Raw genomic sequence first — 13,754 nt, forward strand, 5'->3', positions numbered from 1 at the left:
ACACACACGCACACACACACAGCGGTAGCCGCCCGTGACATTCCTGCAGCTGCGGCGCTCTCTCTCCCTCGCACGCGCCCCCCCAGCGATCTCCCTGGGGGACGAATGCCTAATGAGTCACGCGCCTGTCTGCCGTTACCTCGAAGCATGTGTGTGTGTGTGTGGAGGCGGGATGGCGGGCCGACTTGGCGCGAGCACTAGGGGAAAGGGGGAGGGGGAATGAGGAGACGACAGAGAAGGAGAGAGAGGAAAAATACGAGCGTGAGGAGGGTGGGAGGTGAAGCGGTCATTACCGTGCTCACATAAGAGCTCTGAAGCAAGGCTATAACAAACAATTTGTCTGCTGTGTGTTTGTGTGAGTCTTGAGATCACAAAAAATAATTTTTTTTTACTTTGTTTAGTCTCACCCCTCCTCATCTCTGACTCACCCGTCCTGACATTTTCACAGGTGCACCTATGAAAGGTGATGAGCTACAAATTTGTCAGCTTTCATCAAATTGAGAACGAAACCAGTAAAACCGGAATGATCAGATTAAAGTAATAGTTTAATTCCAGTGTTTACTGGTTGGCAGTAACCGGATTACACAGATAACCTAAAAGTTTATGTGATGTGTTTGATGGTCAGGATAATGTCTGTAAGGACAAACAAGAAGAACATGGATAGATTGAGTTGGTGTTTTCTTTAATAAATTCACAGAGCACCTTAATAAAAATAATATCTCTATTTTACTTCGTGTTAGCTGTGACAAAGCTGTTTGGTTGTCATCCCAAAATAATTTTTGGTGTTTTCTTTTTCATCCACCACACCATGACGCTGTTTTTAAAAATAAAAAAACCCATTTGCATCAACTGTACCCCATGAGCTTTCTGTTCGGAATCAAACCGGTGAAAGAAATCAGACAAAAGGCGCACTATACTGTAGAGGTCCCACATAAACCGACAAGCCTCGTATTTGGTTATGATCAAATTCTTATTGTGCACGTAAACAAACTTGGTATAATATCTGCAAGAACAGCAGAGATCAAGCGCCGCTGTGAGTAAATTTAAGATATGTAATTGGAAACATGTTGAACTCTTCTGGCAGAATATAATGCTCATACCGACACTTTTATTTACAGGAGGTAGAGGAATAAACACATTCCTCCACCACAAACACAAACATACACTCGCCAAAAGCACACAAACACACTTACTGACACACTGTATGATAATTTATACAGTGTCGTTATTTTTAACCTAACTTTTCTCGTTATTGTGCCAAACATACATTCATGTATATCTGTATGTAATAGGAAAGTATCACCTTTTTATAGCCTATAATGACGTCATTATTTGCGAGTACAGATTTCCTGTCACACCTAATCCAGTTAAAGCTGCGATGTGTCACATTTTGCAAGTTCCAACTAAAGCAAAGACAACACTACTTTAAAATTTGTGAATGGCTTTAGTCTTCTTGTTCTTTGATTGCAGTGAAAATATCAACCAACCAAGTAACATGAACACTAATCCATAGACTGTATTACTAAAAATGGATGTAGTCTCTGTGATGTCACCCATAGGTTTCTGAAGAGCCACTGTGAAGCTCTGGCCGCCGCCATCTCCGTCGGCTCCCATCTTAATGGGCAAAGACGAGGAGTGTGGGTGGAGCTAAGGCGGGCTCAATGAAGCCTGTTAATTGAAAACAGCCACCTGTGATGGCACCGACCTGTCACTCAAAGCAGCCGTGACCTTAATTATGCGTAGTTTTAGCCTTAATATAATTGAAAAGGGTTAGAAATTCACCCCACGTACAGATGTCATGAATGGGGAATTTAGCTATAGAGGCAAAAACCGCTGTGAACATGTTTATTTCTGCTGTAAAGTTCTAAAAGCATTTTAATATGGTGCCTTATGGAAATTGACTCACTTCTGCAGCCGGCCTCAAGTGGCCGTTCAAAGAACTGCAGTTTTTGTTACCTCTTTGTTAGATTCATATGCAGTATATAATTTTGTCATCGATGTGACAAACCAAATGTTTCATTTTTCAAAAGCGAAGGGAGTATGGACAGCATCTCCAGCCACAGGGAATGTTTCTCCACACTCTACTTACATATTAAAGATATATTATCACTACATGCTACAGTTTGAAGATACATTTTAGTTAGAGGAAGATATTTTGACTCAGGTAATGGTACATGTTTCCTTTAAGATTCTGGTTTGATGTTGCCACGAAATCAATCACCTGATCGAATAAAACTCCTTGCAAATGTACCAAAATAAATCAGATTCTGGATAACTGCTGTGTGTGTGTGTGGTGTGGTGGTGGGGTGGTGGGGTGGTGGTGTGTATGTGGTTTATGTACAGACTTTAGGCAACACTTGGCTGTTCAAGGCCGTGTGAGAGAAAGAGAAAAAAAGTGAGAAAGCACTGTAGGGCGGACAGGCATGCGTCGTCGTCGCCCCCCCCCCCCAATCACCACACCACACCACACATTCTGCACCACACACTCTCACACACACACGGCTCCATGCTCTCCTGCCACCCTCGGCCACGCCTTGAGCGAGCGGGGCTTGCCAGCCCAGTGGAGCGGCACGGGCAAGGGGAGGGGGGAGCAGGAGGGGGAGGGGGAGAGGTGCACAGAGGGCGAGGGGCGGTGACGTGGGGGGGGGGGGGGGAGAGTGCTGCTGGGGCAGCGCTGGGAGGTCAGTGGCGGTGCAGTCAAGCGTGCCAGCGTGCCTCTCGCTCGCCCGCTTCCCTCTAGTTTCTTTCTCTCCTTCCTCCTCCCTCATTCTCTGTGTGTTTGGATAGGCCCACTGAGGCTGCTGCAGGGGAGCTTTACGGACAGGTAACGAGCCTTTCTCTCCCCGCACAAACACAGGGGAAGCGGAGGCGTGCATTGAAGTTGTGGTTGGTAAATTCAACTGATGTTTTCTCTTGTGTTAAATATTCGATCCTGACAGTAATTAATAATCAAAACAGTTGCCAAAGAGGAGTAGTTTTAATGGTGTGGCAGTATATTTAATTTGTTGTTTCAGTGCATATAAAGCAACTATTTGCACTGAAACAACTAACTAAATATACTGCCACACTATTAAAAATACTCCTCTTTGATGTGTGAACATCCCCTTTGCTGAGGTTTGGACAAGTCACACACAACTTACCATTAATGAAATAATGGTATAGGTAATCTGATGAAGTCATATTGGGGAAGGAAAACCAAGATTAATTTAGATAACTCTCATTTATGCTCTCAAAATGTAATCTAGTTCAAAAGTTTAGGCTTTACCTGCATGACTTTTCAGCACATTTTTAGAAATAAACAAAATGAGTAAACAACAGACTTTGTTGACCTTTGTTTAAATACACAGTGTCATGTATACAGATTATGATGATCAACATATTCAGAGCTTTCTTACACCCACATTACTTACAAACTTAATAAAAACTAAATAATCTGATCTAAAAATCTGAACTAAAAAAACTGTACATATAACTGTACAATGTTAATTAACTGACTAGTAATCCTGTGCATATAAACAATATGTGTATGCTTGTTTGAGTGTATTGATTGCTGTATGAAAGTAAAACTATGCAAGGACAGTACTGTGTGCAAAGGCCTAATGTGACAGAGCAAGCCTGCAACTATCAGAGGAAATCACATGGCGAACAACAAACGCAAACACACTTGTGCACACACACACACACACACACACAGATGTTGGTAAGAGGGTTTTAGAAATATCGCCGTTGGCTTTGTCGTGATAAACTGCATGTGGCTGATAGACAGATGCTCCATCTTATTTTAGCTGCCTGTTAACAGGGTCCACACCCAAATACACATACATCCAGTCATATAGTGAGCAAATACGCACAACACAAGCTTACAGCATGTACTTACTTACATACATGCAACCACATACGATCAAGCTCTCTAGTAGTCTCTGCCATCTTGCCGAAGTAGAAGCTAAATGCTAATTTGACACAAGAGGCACAGAAGCGTTTTTGGAGATGTTTATATGAATGTTACTGTATTTCTATATTTGTGACACACATTCCAATTCATATTGATCTCTGTACACGAGATTAAGACCCGTGGTGAATGAACAGATCATTAGAGTCTCACTTGATCTCTAATTTGTCCAATACACGGAGAGAGAGAGACACACACACAGAAGTGCACAAATTCTCTCAACACAACCACAGTTGCTGCACACTTCTGGGCCAATGACCGATTCTGGTGTTACCATAGCGACGTAGCCTCAGCAACACATATGCAAGCACGTGCACAAACACACAAAACATAAACCAGAAGCTGTGTACAGTCAGTAGTTGATCTATGAAGTCGACTCCACATCACATAACAGCTCAACTACTATTATTTCACTCAATATGGCACACTTTAATTTTAATTATCTTTTCCCCATTAACCCTATTGGAAATGGCATTATGAAAACATAATGAGAATGACTGTAAGTTATAGGCAAAAGTGTGTATGTCTGTGTTTGTGCATAGATGCGTGTGAGCGTGTGTGTGTGTGTTTAATTCCACTTGCAAGAGGAGCCCTTGATTGGAGGAGGTCTTTACGAGCCGGAGGAGGGGAGTGTAATTTCCTCCCGGCCTCCGCCAGTTCCGCTGAAATAACAGAGCAGAGGAAGCCCAGCTCTCCCAGGAGGAGACACACGCACGCACACACACACACACATATACACACACACAGCAAACAGACAAGTGAGCCAGCCATAGCGGGTGTACAAATAATCACAGACACGCACGCATAAAGACACAGATACAAACTAACTATAGACTAAAACACCAACATAAAGAATAAACTTCTTCAGTATTACATTCTATACATGAAAAATAATGAAACACGGTCCCAGACACACTAAAATAAGCAGCATCTGACAACTTAAAGGTTGTGAAGAGAGAAATAATTTCATCAGCTGATCATCACACAGTAACAGGTTTAAAAGAAAGCTAACACACCTTTACAGCTAGTTATCAACAGAATATTGGAGTGTGGATAAACAACATTATCACCACATTCAAATTCAAAACTGTTGAGTGTAACAACAGTTCAGTTTGTGTCCTGTCGTTATAAACAGCTTGTGCCCGGGCCGACACAGCAAATTAACTTCCACGAGTTCTGAGCAGGCAGGTGAAAAGTCTTCCCACCAGCTGCTGCACTTTTCTTTTTTTTATGATCGTTTGCCTCATGCCTATAGCGAAACAAGATCACTCAAAGTTCAGCCGTCAAACTTTCAAAATAAATGACTGCATGAGGTAATTTGTGTCAGTAGGCAGGCATATAGCGTGCACTGTGTGTGTGTCTGTAAGTGAGAGAGAGAGAGAGAGAGAGCTCATCAGTGAGGGAGTGCTGGCTGCCATGCCCTGAGGGGAGTCAGTGGGGAGAGAGGGAGACGCCAGTACAGGCCATACAAGTCCCGCTGCCTTCCCTCCTCCGCCTAACCCTCACCGCCTCGCATGGAACTGCCAACATACTTATTGTGTGTCTGTGTGAGTGTGTGTGTGCGAAAGTGTCACGGTGGTATTCACTTGGTGGGTTAGACTTCAGGCTTCACCGCCAGGAAGGAAAGGGAGAGACAGAGAGGGAGAGTAGGCTACAACAACAACCTTAAGGCTCTCATATCCCTGCTTACGTCAATAAAGTTTTACTCCGTCACAGTTGTAATTGAAGTGAAACTGTACAAGTCCTTGCAAGCCAAAGGCCAATCACACTGATATCTGTAATAAGCCTAAACATAAGCAAACACGCTCGGATTCTCAAATCCTTCTGTAAAAAAATAAGACATGAACATTTCTACTGTCTGTTTTCTCTGCCCCCTACCGCCCTCAGGTAATTCATTTTGGGTGAACCCTATGTGTTAGGGGTACAGGTCTTCATTCTTGGCTGTGAAAAATGTCACCAGTTTACCTGTATCACTCAAACACCTCCGGCTTATCTAAACCGCCTTTGCCTTGCGTGCCTCGCACACAATAATCAGCAGTAGCCACGCTCAGTAGCTTGCTAAGCCTCTTACACCCTTCCCTCAAGATTAGTGCTTGGGAGCGACGACAGATGCGCTCCGTGGTGATAAAAACACACACACACACACATACACACACACAACCCACTGCACCTGTGTGAACAGATTTGGCGACGGTGAGCCGGCAGTGTGCTTGCTCAAAGCTGACACACACACACACACACACACACACAGACTCAGACAAACACACACACACAGTGGTGATGCTGTAATCGTGACACACCTGCAAGGCCTCAAGGTTTGGCATCGTGCCCCTGGCCGAGCCCGGAGGGAAGCACAAGGCAAACAAAAGTTCAACAGCCAGGTGAGGAAAATGATTCAATGGGGCAGAAGAGCCGACCAACGACACCTAACATCAAACTGAACAGACTCAACCGCTCAATGCTTCTGAATAAAAGGCTGTTTCATATTTTGCAGCAGTGAAAGTGGATTTGATATTAACGCTGAGAAAAATTAACATCAAAGTTGACATGTGTGCCTGTAGGGTCGTTCGCCATCAAGGTTACAAAGAAAGACAATGCTCCAATAAACACTCATACACACTTGCCTGCTGTTTTGTGTATGTAGAGCTGGGTGACACAAATATCCCAATAAAACATCAGTATGCCTAGTCCAAGCTAAACTAAACCAAATTATGGGCTATATGGTCTATGAGGAAAAAATAAATAAAAAGACAAAATATTAGTACCGTGGGAAGAGATTGTGTTTTTGGGCTATATAAAGGCATTATAAATAAAATTGACTTGACTTGATACAGCCAAGCAAGCACAATCATTTAACTGAGCAAAAACCATCAAAAACATCTGTATAACTTAACTACAAAAGAAGATATCATAACAACAAAAAACAGAGTTCCTCTAGTCTCTTAAAACAAATATTTCCATTATATCACTGTCTTCCAACTGCGTGCATTGTGCTCTTTGAGAATTACTGACCACCACAGTGAACAACCCAGCATCTTTTAACCCTTCATATTCTCATAGCTTCTCCTAGTTAACACATTGACTCCACACGGAAAGACGGTGCAGCAGTAACACCAGTGTGACAGAAGATGAGAAGAAGTAGTATTCTTACCACTGGAGATGAAATTCGACAACCAGGACAATCACAGATTGGAGGGTGCACCTGTAAGATTCCTTTGGACATAAGAGTCTTGAGACTTTTCCCTGGAAAAATAAAAGACAGAAACACATTTAGTGAATAGTACCAACCACATTGTCCAGCCAGTGAACTCCTCCATGACACTGCATGTGATAAAGAATGATCAACTTGCTTGAGAATGGGCCCTGTTCTTCATCCCATCATCTCAGGACTCAAAGTTTTCAAGACAAATCTCGCCAAAAATCAGCCAATAACGCAGGAAAAATATCTGAAGGAGTCAGCCTCTGCAGTCAAACTTGACTCATCTCTCAATATTTTTAGTCACTCAAAGTCTAATTCTACCAAGAGTCCAGTGTGATGAGCTAGAGAGACAGCAGCCTACTGTCATCTGTCTATAAGAATCGGTATATTAAACTATTAGGCTACCATTTCTGACCTGGGGGCGACATCCTCCCCCCACACATCTTAACGCGTGTCAGTTCTGCCTGAGTAACCTTGTATGTGTGTGCGTGTGTGTGTGTGTGTGTGGTGATGGGGTGAGCGCACCATGCGTAATTATTGCATAAAATTACAACAAATCTCAACATAAAATATACCGGAACAGTACCCCAGATTGATGCTGTCAAGGATGTTGACAATCTAACAAAAACATATAAAATACGTTTACATAAAAGCAGCTATACATGTTCTATTCAGTCATATTTGGTTGAAATTAGCACAAATCCACACCGGCTGTAACGTTGAATGGAGAAACAAAACGCTAATTAAAAAAAAAAGAATCGCTTTAAAAGCAGCCACGCGATGCGTAAAAGTGCCACCAGCCATGCACAAGTGCAGCTGCACTCAACAGAACGATTCACCCCCCTAACGAGGAAAAACACATATCTGACCTGTCACATATTGAATTATCTATGTCTTAACTTTTCACCTCGGTCCCGGTGCAGCCTACTTCAAGTGCCCCGGTGTGGTGTGTGCTCGCAGCCCAAACTCTGTGTCAAAGCCTCGGCGGGTATGTGGAGGATATGCGCCTTTTCTCATCTGTCTCCTTACGCACTGACTGCTGTAACCCTTTCACTCCAAAACTCGGCACCGAACCGCCAGACTAAGTTTTGTGCCCAGAAAATAAGCAGCGTCTAAAAGTGTTTTATTGATGATGGAGGTGCCCCCTCTCCACCAACAAACCGATATGTTGTTCTTACCTTTGTGTCTAATACTCCGTTTCCAATCTTTGGCAGTCTCTCGTCCACTGACAAACTGGAACTCATTGGGGGTAAGCCACTCGCCCCTGTATTTAATTGAGGGTCCCTTACTGCCTTGACACAATTTATTGATATAAAGCAAAGCCTTGTTTTCGCCGCACTCCACCTCGATGCACGGCTCCCCGTTGTCGAAGAAGGGCTGAAAGTCGGGGATGGAGGAGAACCTCTCCAGCATTAAGTCGTCCGTGTGATGGTGGAGGTGCTGGTGATGCAGCGCCGAGTCGTGGAGCCCCAAGTACGCGCGGTGATGGGCGAAAATGTGGTCGTAGGGCGGCGGATGCGGGGTCACCACGGGGATCGCGGTGGCATTTAAAGGGGCCAGGTATTCGGACTGGTTGAACGCAGTCAATGCCATATCGTCTCCATCCAGCCTCTCCTTTTTGATGGCAGGCATGTTAGAGGGAGCCGAGCGCCGGTAACAAGTGAAAAGCTGCTCGTCCGATCCAACTTGAGCGTCCTCTCCGTCTGTGAGCGGGGCTGACCCAGACTTGGAGACGCGCCGCTTGGTTTTACGCAGAGCCCCCGTGTCGCCGTGAGACAGCGGTCTGGTGAAGTTGCCGGATAGATTCCCATTCAGTAGTTTCCAGCTCGCAGCGGCAGCAGCGCTCTCCGCCAGCCTCACAGCTCCTACCTCCCACATTTAATCACGCTCGCTCTGTTAATACCTGACATGCTGGCTAGCCCTGAGCCCCGGACATTATGCTACCTACGGTGATCATTACCACTCGCAGCTACGTCGTGTCTCTTATTTCTTTGCCTTTGGGGAACTTAGAAATAAGAGATTCTTTTTCGTTTTTGTTGTAATATTCACTGAGTAGAGTCAAAATCGAGAATCGGCCGTGCAATCTTTAAAAATAAAAAACAACAACGGCACATCGATTCAGCACCGGGGAGCTTTAATCTGGCCAATATACAATTTCACAGCCAGTGAAGGCAATAAAAAAAGAAATAGTACATTTCTCCTGTTCCTTAAACCAATGTGGCATATGGCATTAATCAGAAACATAAGCCAAACATATCGGGCTTGATATTCCTGAGTAATATTTGCGCAACATTAATACAGTTGAAAGTTTGGAAAGAGTTGTTTTTAACCCCTGTGTATGTCGTTGAAGTCACGCTGAAGTTCACAGACCCAGACCAAACAAGATTTGCACTCTCCGCCGCTTCTCAACTTGGCCCATTTAAACAGCGGAGGCTCAGCGAGAGCCGAGAGGAGGGGGGACTGCGAGGGACGGCGCTTCAGTGCGTAAAATGGAGGAACCGTCATTAGTGAGCTTGAGCAAGCCACTGAATCTGACTTCTAATCTTAACAGCTGTGCCTTCATATTCACGACAACCAACAACACTGCCTTCATTTATATTAACAGTTTCCTCCAAAATGATATGATTTATGATCATTTTAGGGCCCAATAATACCAGACCTAAATCAGGCCATTTTAGACCAATAGTTTCTACATCTTTGAAATTCCACTTAAATTAATAACTCCGTCATATATAATCATTTTAAAGCCAAACACGAGCAGCAGACTTTCATCAGACACAGAGAGATGATAACAGACGTCATAGGCCGCCACATCAACCCATGACAGTCAACTCACTGGCCGGTTTTTATGTTCTCCTTGTGTGTCTAAATTCAGCCATCTATTTGTTATACTCAACCTACTGTGACACCATCTCGCCCTCAGACTTACACTCACCTGCTGTGGCCGCTTCAGTGAGCCAGCGCTAAAACTGTTCAACAGCGTGTACAAAGCTGTCAGTGTTAAACCCCCTCCTTGAAATAACTTACTTAAAGCCGTACTTAAACTTAAAAGCTGTTATATATATATATATATATATATGAATGTGTGTGTGTGTGTGATGTTGTATTACAAAAACAAAATATTTTTAACTTTGAAACTTTGTGATTTGTGACCTCGGACCAACATTTTAGCTTAACCTTTATCAACATGTAAAGTTAAAACTTAACCAAAATCTAAGCCTTATCGATGTTCTTTTTAATGTTGGGTTGCAAGCAGGTGGAGCTCAGTTCAAAAGAACAGATCATCGAGATATGTGCAATCTTTGCTGTGAGCTTGCTGCTTTAACTGAAGTAAAAACTTCCTCAGCCTGGAAGCCAGTTTTCTGAGAGCTCTTTCTCTCCACGCTGTCTACAGGGCATGTTCCCCCGAGCTCCTGGAGCTCGTGAGCAGGGCCACATCTGACCCCCATCAGTGGAGAACCACCCAGGTGGATCCACCACCAACACATGGGATAGCCATTCCAGCAGCAGAGGTGGGGTCCAAAGCGCTGTGTGTCAGGGGCCTATAAATCAGGCCAAACTGCCTCTGACACACACAGGAAGGAGGCACGCCACACCGCAGGCGGAAGCAGTGCACGGGAAGGCCAGAGACCACAGTTTGGCCAGAACTGGTATAATGCCTACAGCCAGGACCAGGCAGGCAAACACACAGCAGACATTTACAAAAACCCAGATACCTCACCAAAGACGGTGACGGACCGTAGATTTGGAGCTGTGATGTCTGAAGGAAATGTAATGGAATTAGTGGGTTTGTGGATCAGTAAGAGACCAAAGCAGAGTTCATACACACAACTACAGAAAAAAGGGGGTGACCTGAAATAACTTGTCCAATAGTTACCTTTAAAGTAAACACAGTCTGAAAAATGAAATCGAAAGGCACATTTTTCAACTAAACAATAATGTCACTTCCCACATGTTGGTGAGTACACCAAGCGGTAGCACTGACATAAATCATGGGCTGCTGACATTTATGCTGTATGTTTAGAAAGCCATTTCAGGGAAGTGGAACACAACATTTCATATGAGAAGCTGTTTGATTCTCTTTATCAAACCAGCCTTCACCACATCGAAATGTTTCAATGGAAACCTTGCTGATGCTTGCGTTGGTGCTGAATGTTGCACCATCGGGAGAGCCCTGGTGAAACCAGTCATAAAGGGGACACCCATGGCCACTCTTACGCCCACGTCCGATCCCTGATCGTGACTCATTCTTAATGGTTCATCATGGAGGGGTTCCCCAAACTTGTACAGTGACGACACATCAACTTTCACATCCTCAAAATCATCGGTTCAGCGTTAACTGAGTCGATTTTTCCATCTGCCTTTGTGTCTCTATCATAAAAATGCTTGATGTGAAGGGGAAACCTTGTTTAACCTTTCTACCTCATTTAACCTTTACTTCTTGTTTCATTACAGTGTGGCAGAGTCCTGTGTATCTAAAAAGAAAAAATAACCACAGAAAAACCCACACCTGTTCTTACACCCCATGAATTTACAATGAATTAGGAAATCCCAATATCAGTAAATAACTATATTACAGTAAAAGGGTACCTTGCTTAGTCAATGGCCTCTTATCTCTGCTTACAGCACTCTCTCATGAGACAACTGAAAGGGTTTTTAATTTTAGTCCAAGACTTAAGTTACATTTTAGGCCAAATCAGAGCAGATAATATAGCAAGTTTTGTCATATTTAATACAGTACAATGATGACTCACAGGTGTGGTTTTAGATTTCACAGAAAAACTGTTAAACCTAAAAGGAAAATGCGACCCCTTTACCCAAAATGCGAAAACATTAGCTGCTCTTGAGGGAGACACTCATCTTACAGTTTCTCTCTCTCTATTACTAAATGCTGGTTCAAGTGTGATTAATCTGGTGAGTCTACAATACAAAACCCCCACTCATTGACTCTCAGCGCCTGATATCAAACTCATCAACAATTTAAACTGAGGAAACATTTTTAAGACACAATTTTTCTTTTTAGGAAGCTCAGATAAACAATATTGAGTTACATCATAGCCAACCAATGTGTTATTAATATTCTATGTTAAACTAATGCTATGTGATATAGATGTGTCGCACTGTCACCAATATCACAATACGTTGAGGAGTTTCCTTTGTATCTGCAGACATTTAAACTCCACTGTTCTTTCTTTCTTGCCAGTTTATGTCACTTCTGAATTAATTGTTTGGTATTTTCATTGATAAATGACTTAAATTATTAATCAAGAGTGAAAAAATCTGTTGACAGATAATTTTTCCTGCAGGCTTATATAATCAATTAGTTGAATAATTTTCTCAACATTAATGGTGACAGTGTAAGATTATGTGCTACTATACTTCTAGCCATACAATGCTTCAACAGTTTTAAAACAAAAACAAAAACTGGACACCAGTTCACTCCTGAGGCTTCTCCTCAGTCTGCAAACCATAAAGGATGTTTTACTGAAAACGTCAAGGACTGTAACTTCCGCCATATAATAGCACTGAAATTCTGTCCATCCACAAAATGCATTTCACGTCCATTCCTCTGCTGCCCGCCGTCCGTCGGGAACCCCCCTAAAGCGGCCCCCGCCTCTGCGCCGTTGTTGGCAGCGGCCCCGGGCCCCGCAGCGCTTGCGGGCGGGGGAAGAGAGGTAATAAATAACCCGGGAGAGCGAGCGGAGACCGCCGGGCGGTGCACCAGCCTGACCTGACAAAACTCACTGCAATAACCATCAGAGGCGAGAGCCCACCCCCTAGCCGCTTCTTTGGAGCCAGCCTTCAGACCATGAGCTGCAAAATTAGTATGGCCTTGCCCTACTGGAAAAAAAGAGAAAGGAAGACACAGAAGCGTCTCCCGTCCTCTCTCTCCCCCCCCATCTACATCCAGGAACACCACCGGAGACCATGCGGAGCTATTAACTATTTAAAGCGAGTATGAATTCTCTGAAAGGCTCGGCTTGCAGTATTGTCTTGGTCTCAAATTTTCCCCCATAGAAGTATGAGAAATGAATCAACTCACTGCGGAAGTTAAAGAGAAACAAAGGCCACGTTAAGTTTGCTCTAGGGGCTGTTCAGCCAAAAACTGGGGATTGAGCCCAATTAAACCCATGGGGTTCTTCTCTGAATACCTGTGTAAAAATTATCTTTCAGAGCCCACCTAAAACAGTAATACATATATGTGGTTAGTCACCTGCTCTGTGGATTCAGATTCTCAAGCTTTAAAACCATGCTAAGGCTGCCAGTTCACCCCCCAAATGGAGCCATTCATTCTCCTCTATCTCCCCAGTTGGTAAGGTGGAAATCAATTGCTTGCTGATCAACTCCACTTTTGCTCCCGTTGCCGGTCAAAGGAGTCGCTCACGTATGGTAGCTTTGTTAACATTTTTTCCCTGAAGCAATCGGGTCCTAGTGCAAATGTCCTGACACCAGAGTAAACAGGGAATACCTGTTTCAACAAACATTGATGTAGAATATCATTTTGAATGTGATGATTCACCCGCCGCTTAATATTGGCATGTTAGCAACAATCTCAAGTGTTTGGAAATCTCCCAAAAACTTGAGCAAATTAAAATCAAAACCTGA

The 13,754-nt window shown here is 43.6% G+C and overlaps 1 protein-coding gene across 1 annotated transcript in view; it reads right to left on the reverse strand.

Annotated features, from left to right (window-relative positions):
* samd11 (sterile alpha motif domain containing 11) overlaps window positions 1–12,760 on the reverse strand; it is a gene marked incomplete in the record, with an annotated part of 46,274 nt that extends 33,514 nt beyond the window's left edge. The window contains 2 exon segments of the mRNA XM_035656873.1: window positions 7,101–7,192; window positions 8,327–12,760. Of these exon segments, the coding sequence (XP_035512766.1) occupies window positions 7,101–7,192; window positions 8,327–9,026 (792 nt within the window).
* Window positions 12,761–13,754: the final 994 nt, after the last annotated feature.

Source organism: Morone saxatilis, unplaced genomic scaffold, assembly GCF_004916995.1.
Source record: "Morone saxatilis isolate NCDOM2014 unplaced genomic scaffold, NCSU_SB_2.0 Contig15, whole genome shotgun sequence".
Taxonomy (NCBI): domain Eukaryota; kingdom Metazoa; phylum Chordata; class Actinopteri; family Moronidae; genus Morone; species Morone saxatilis.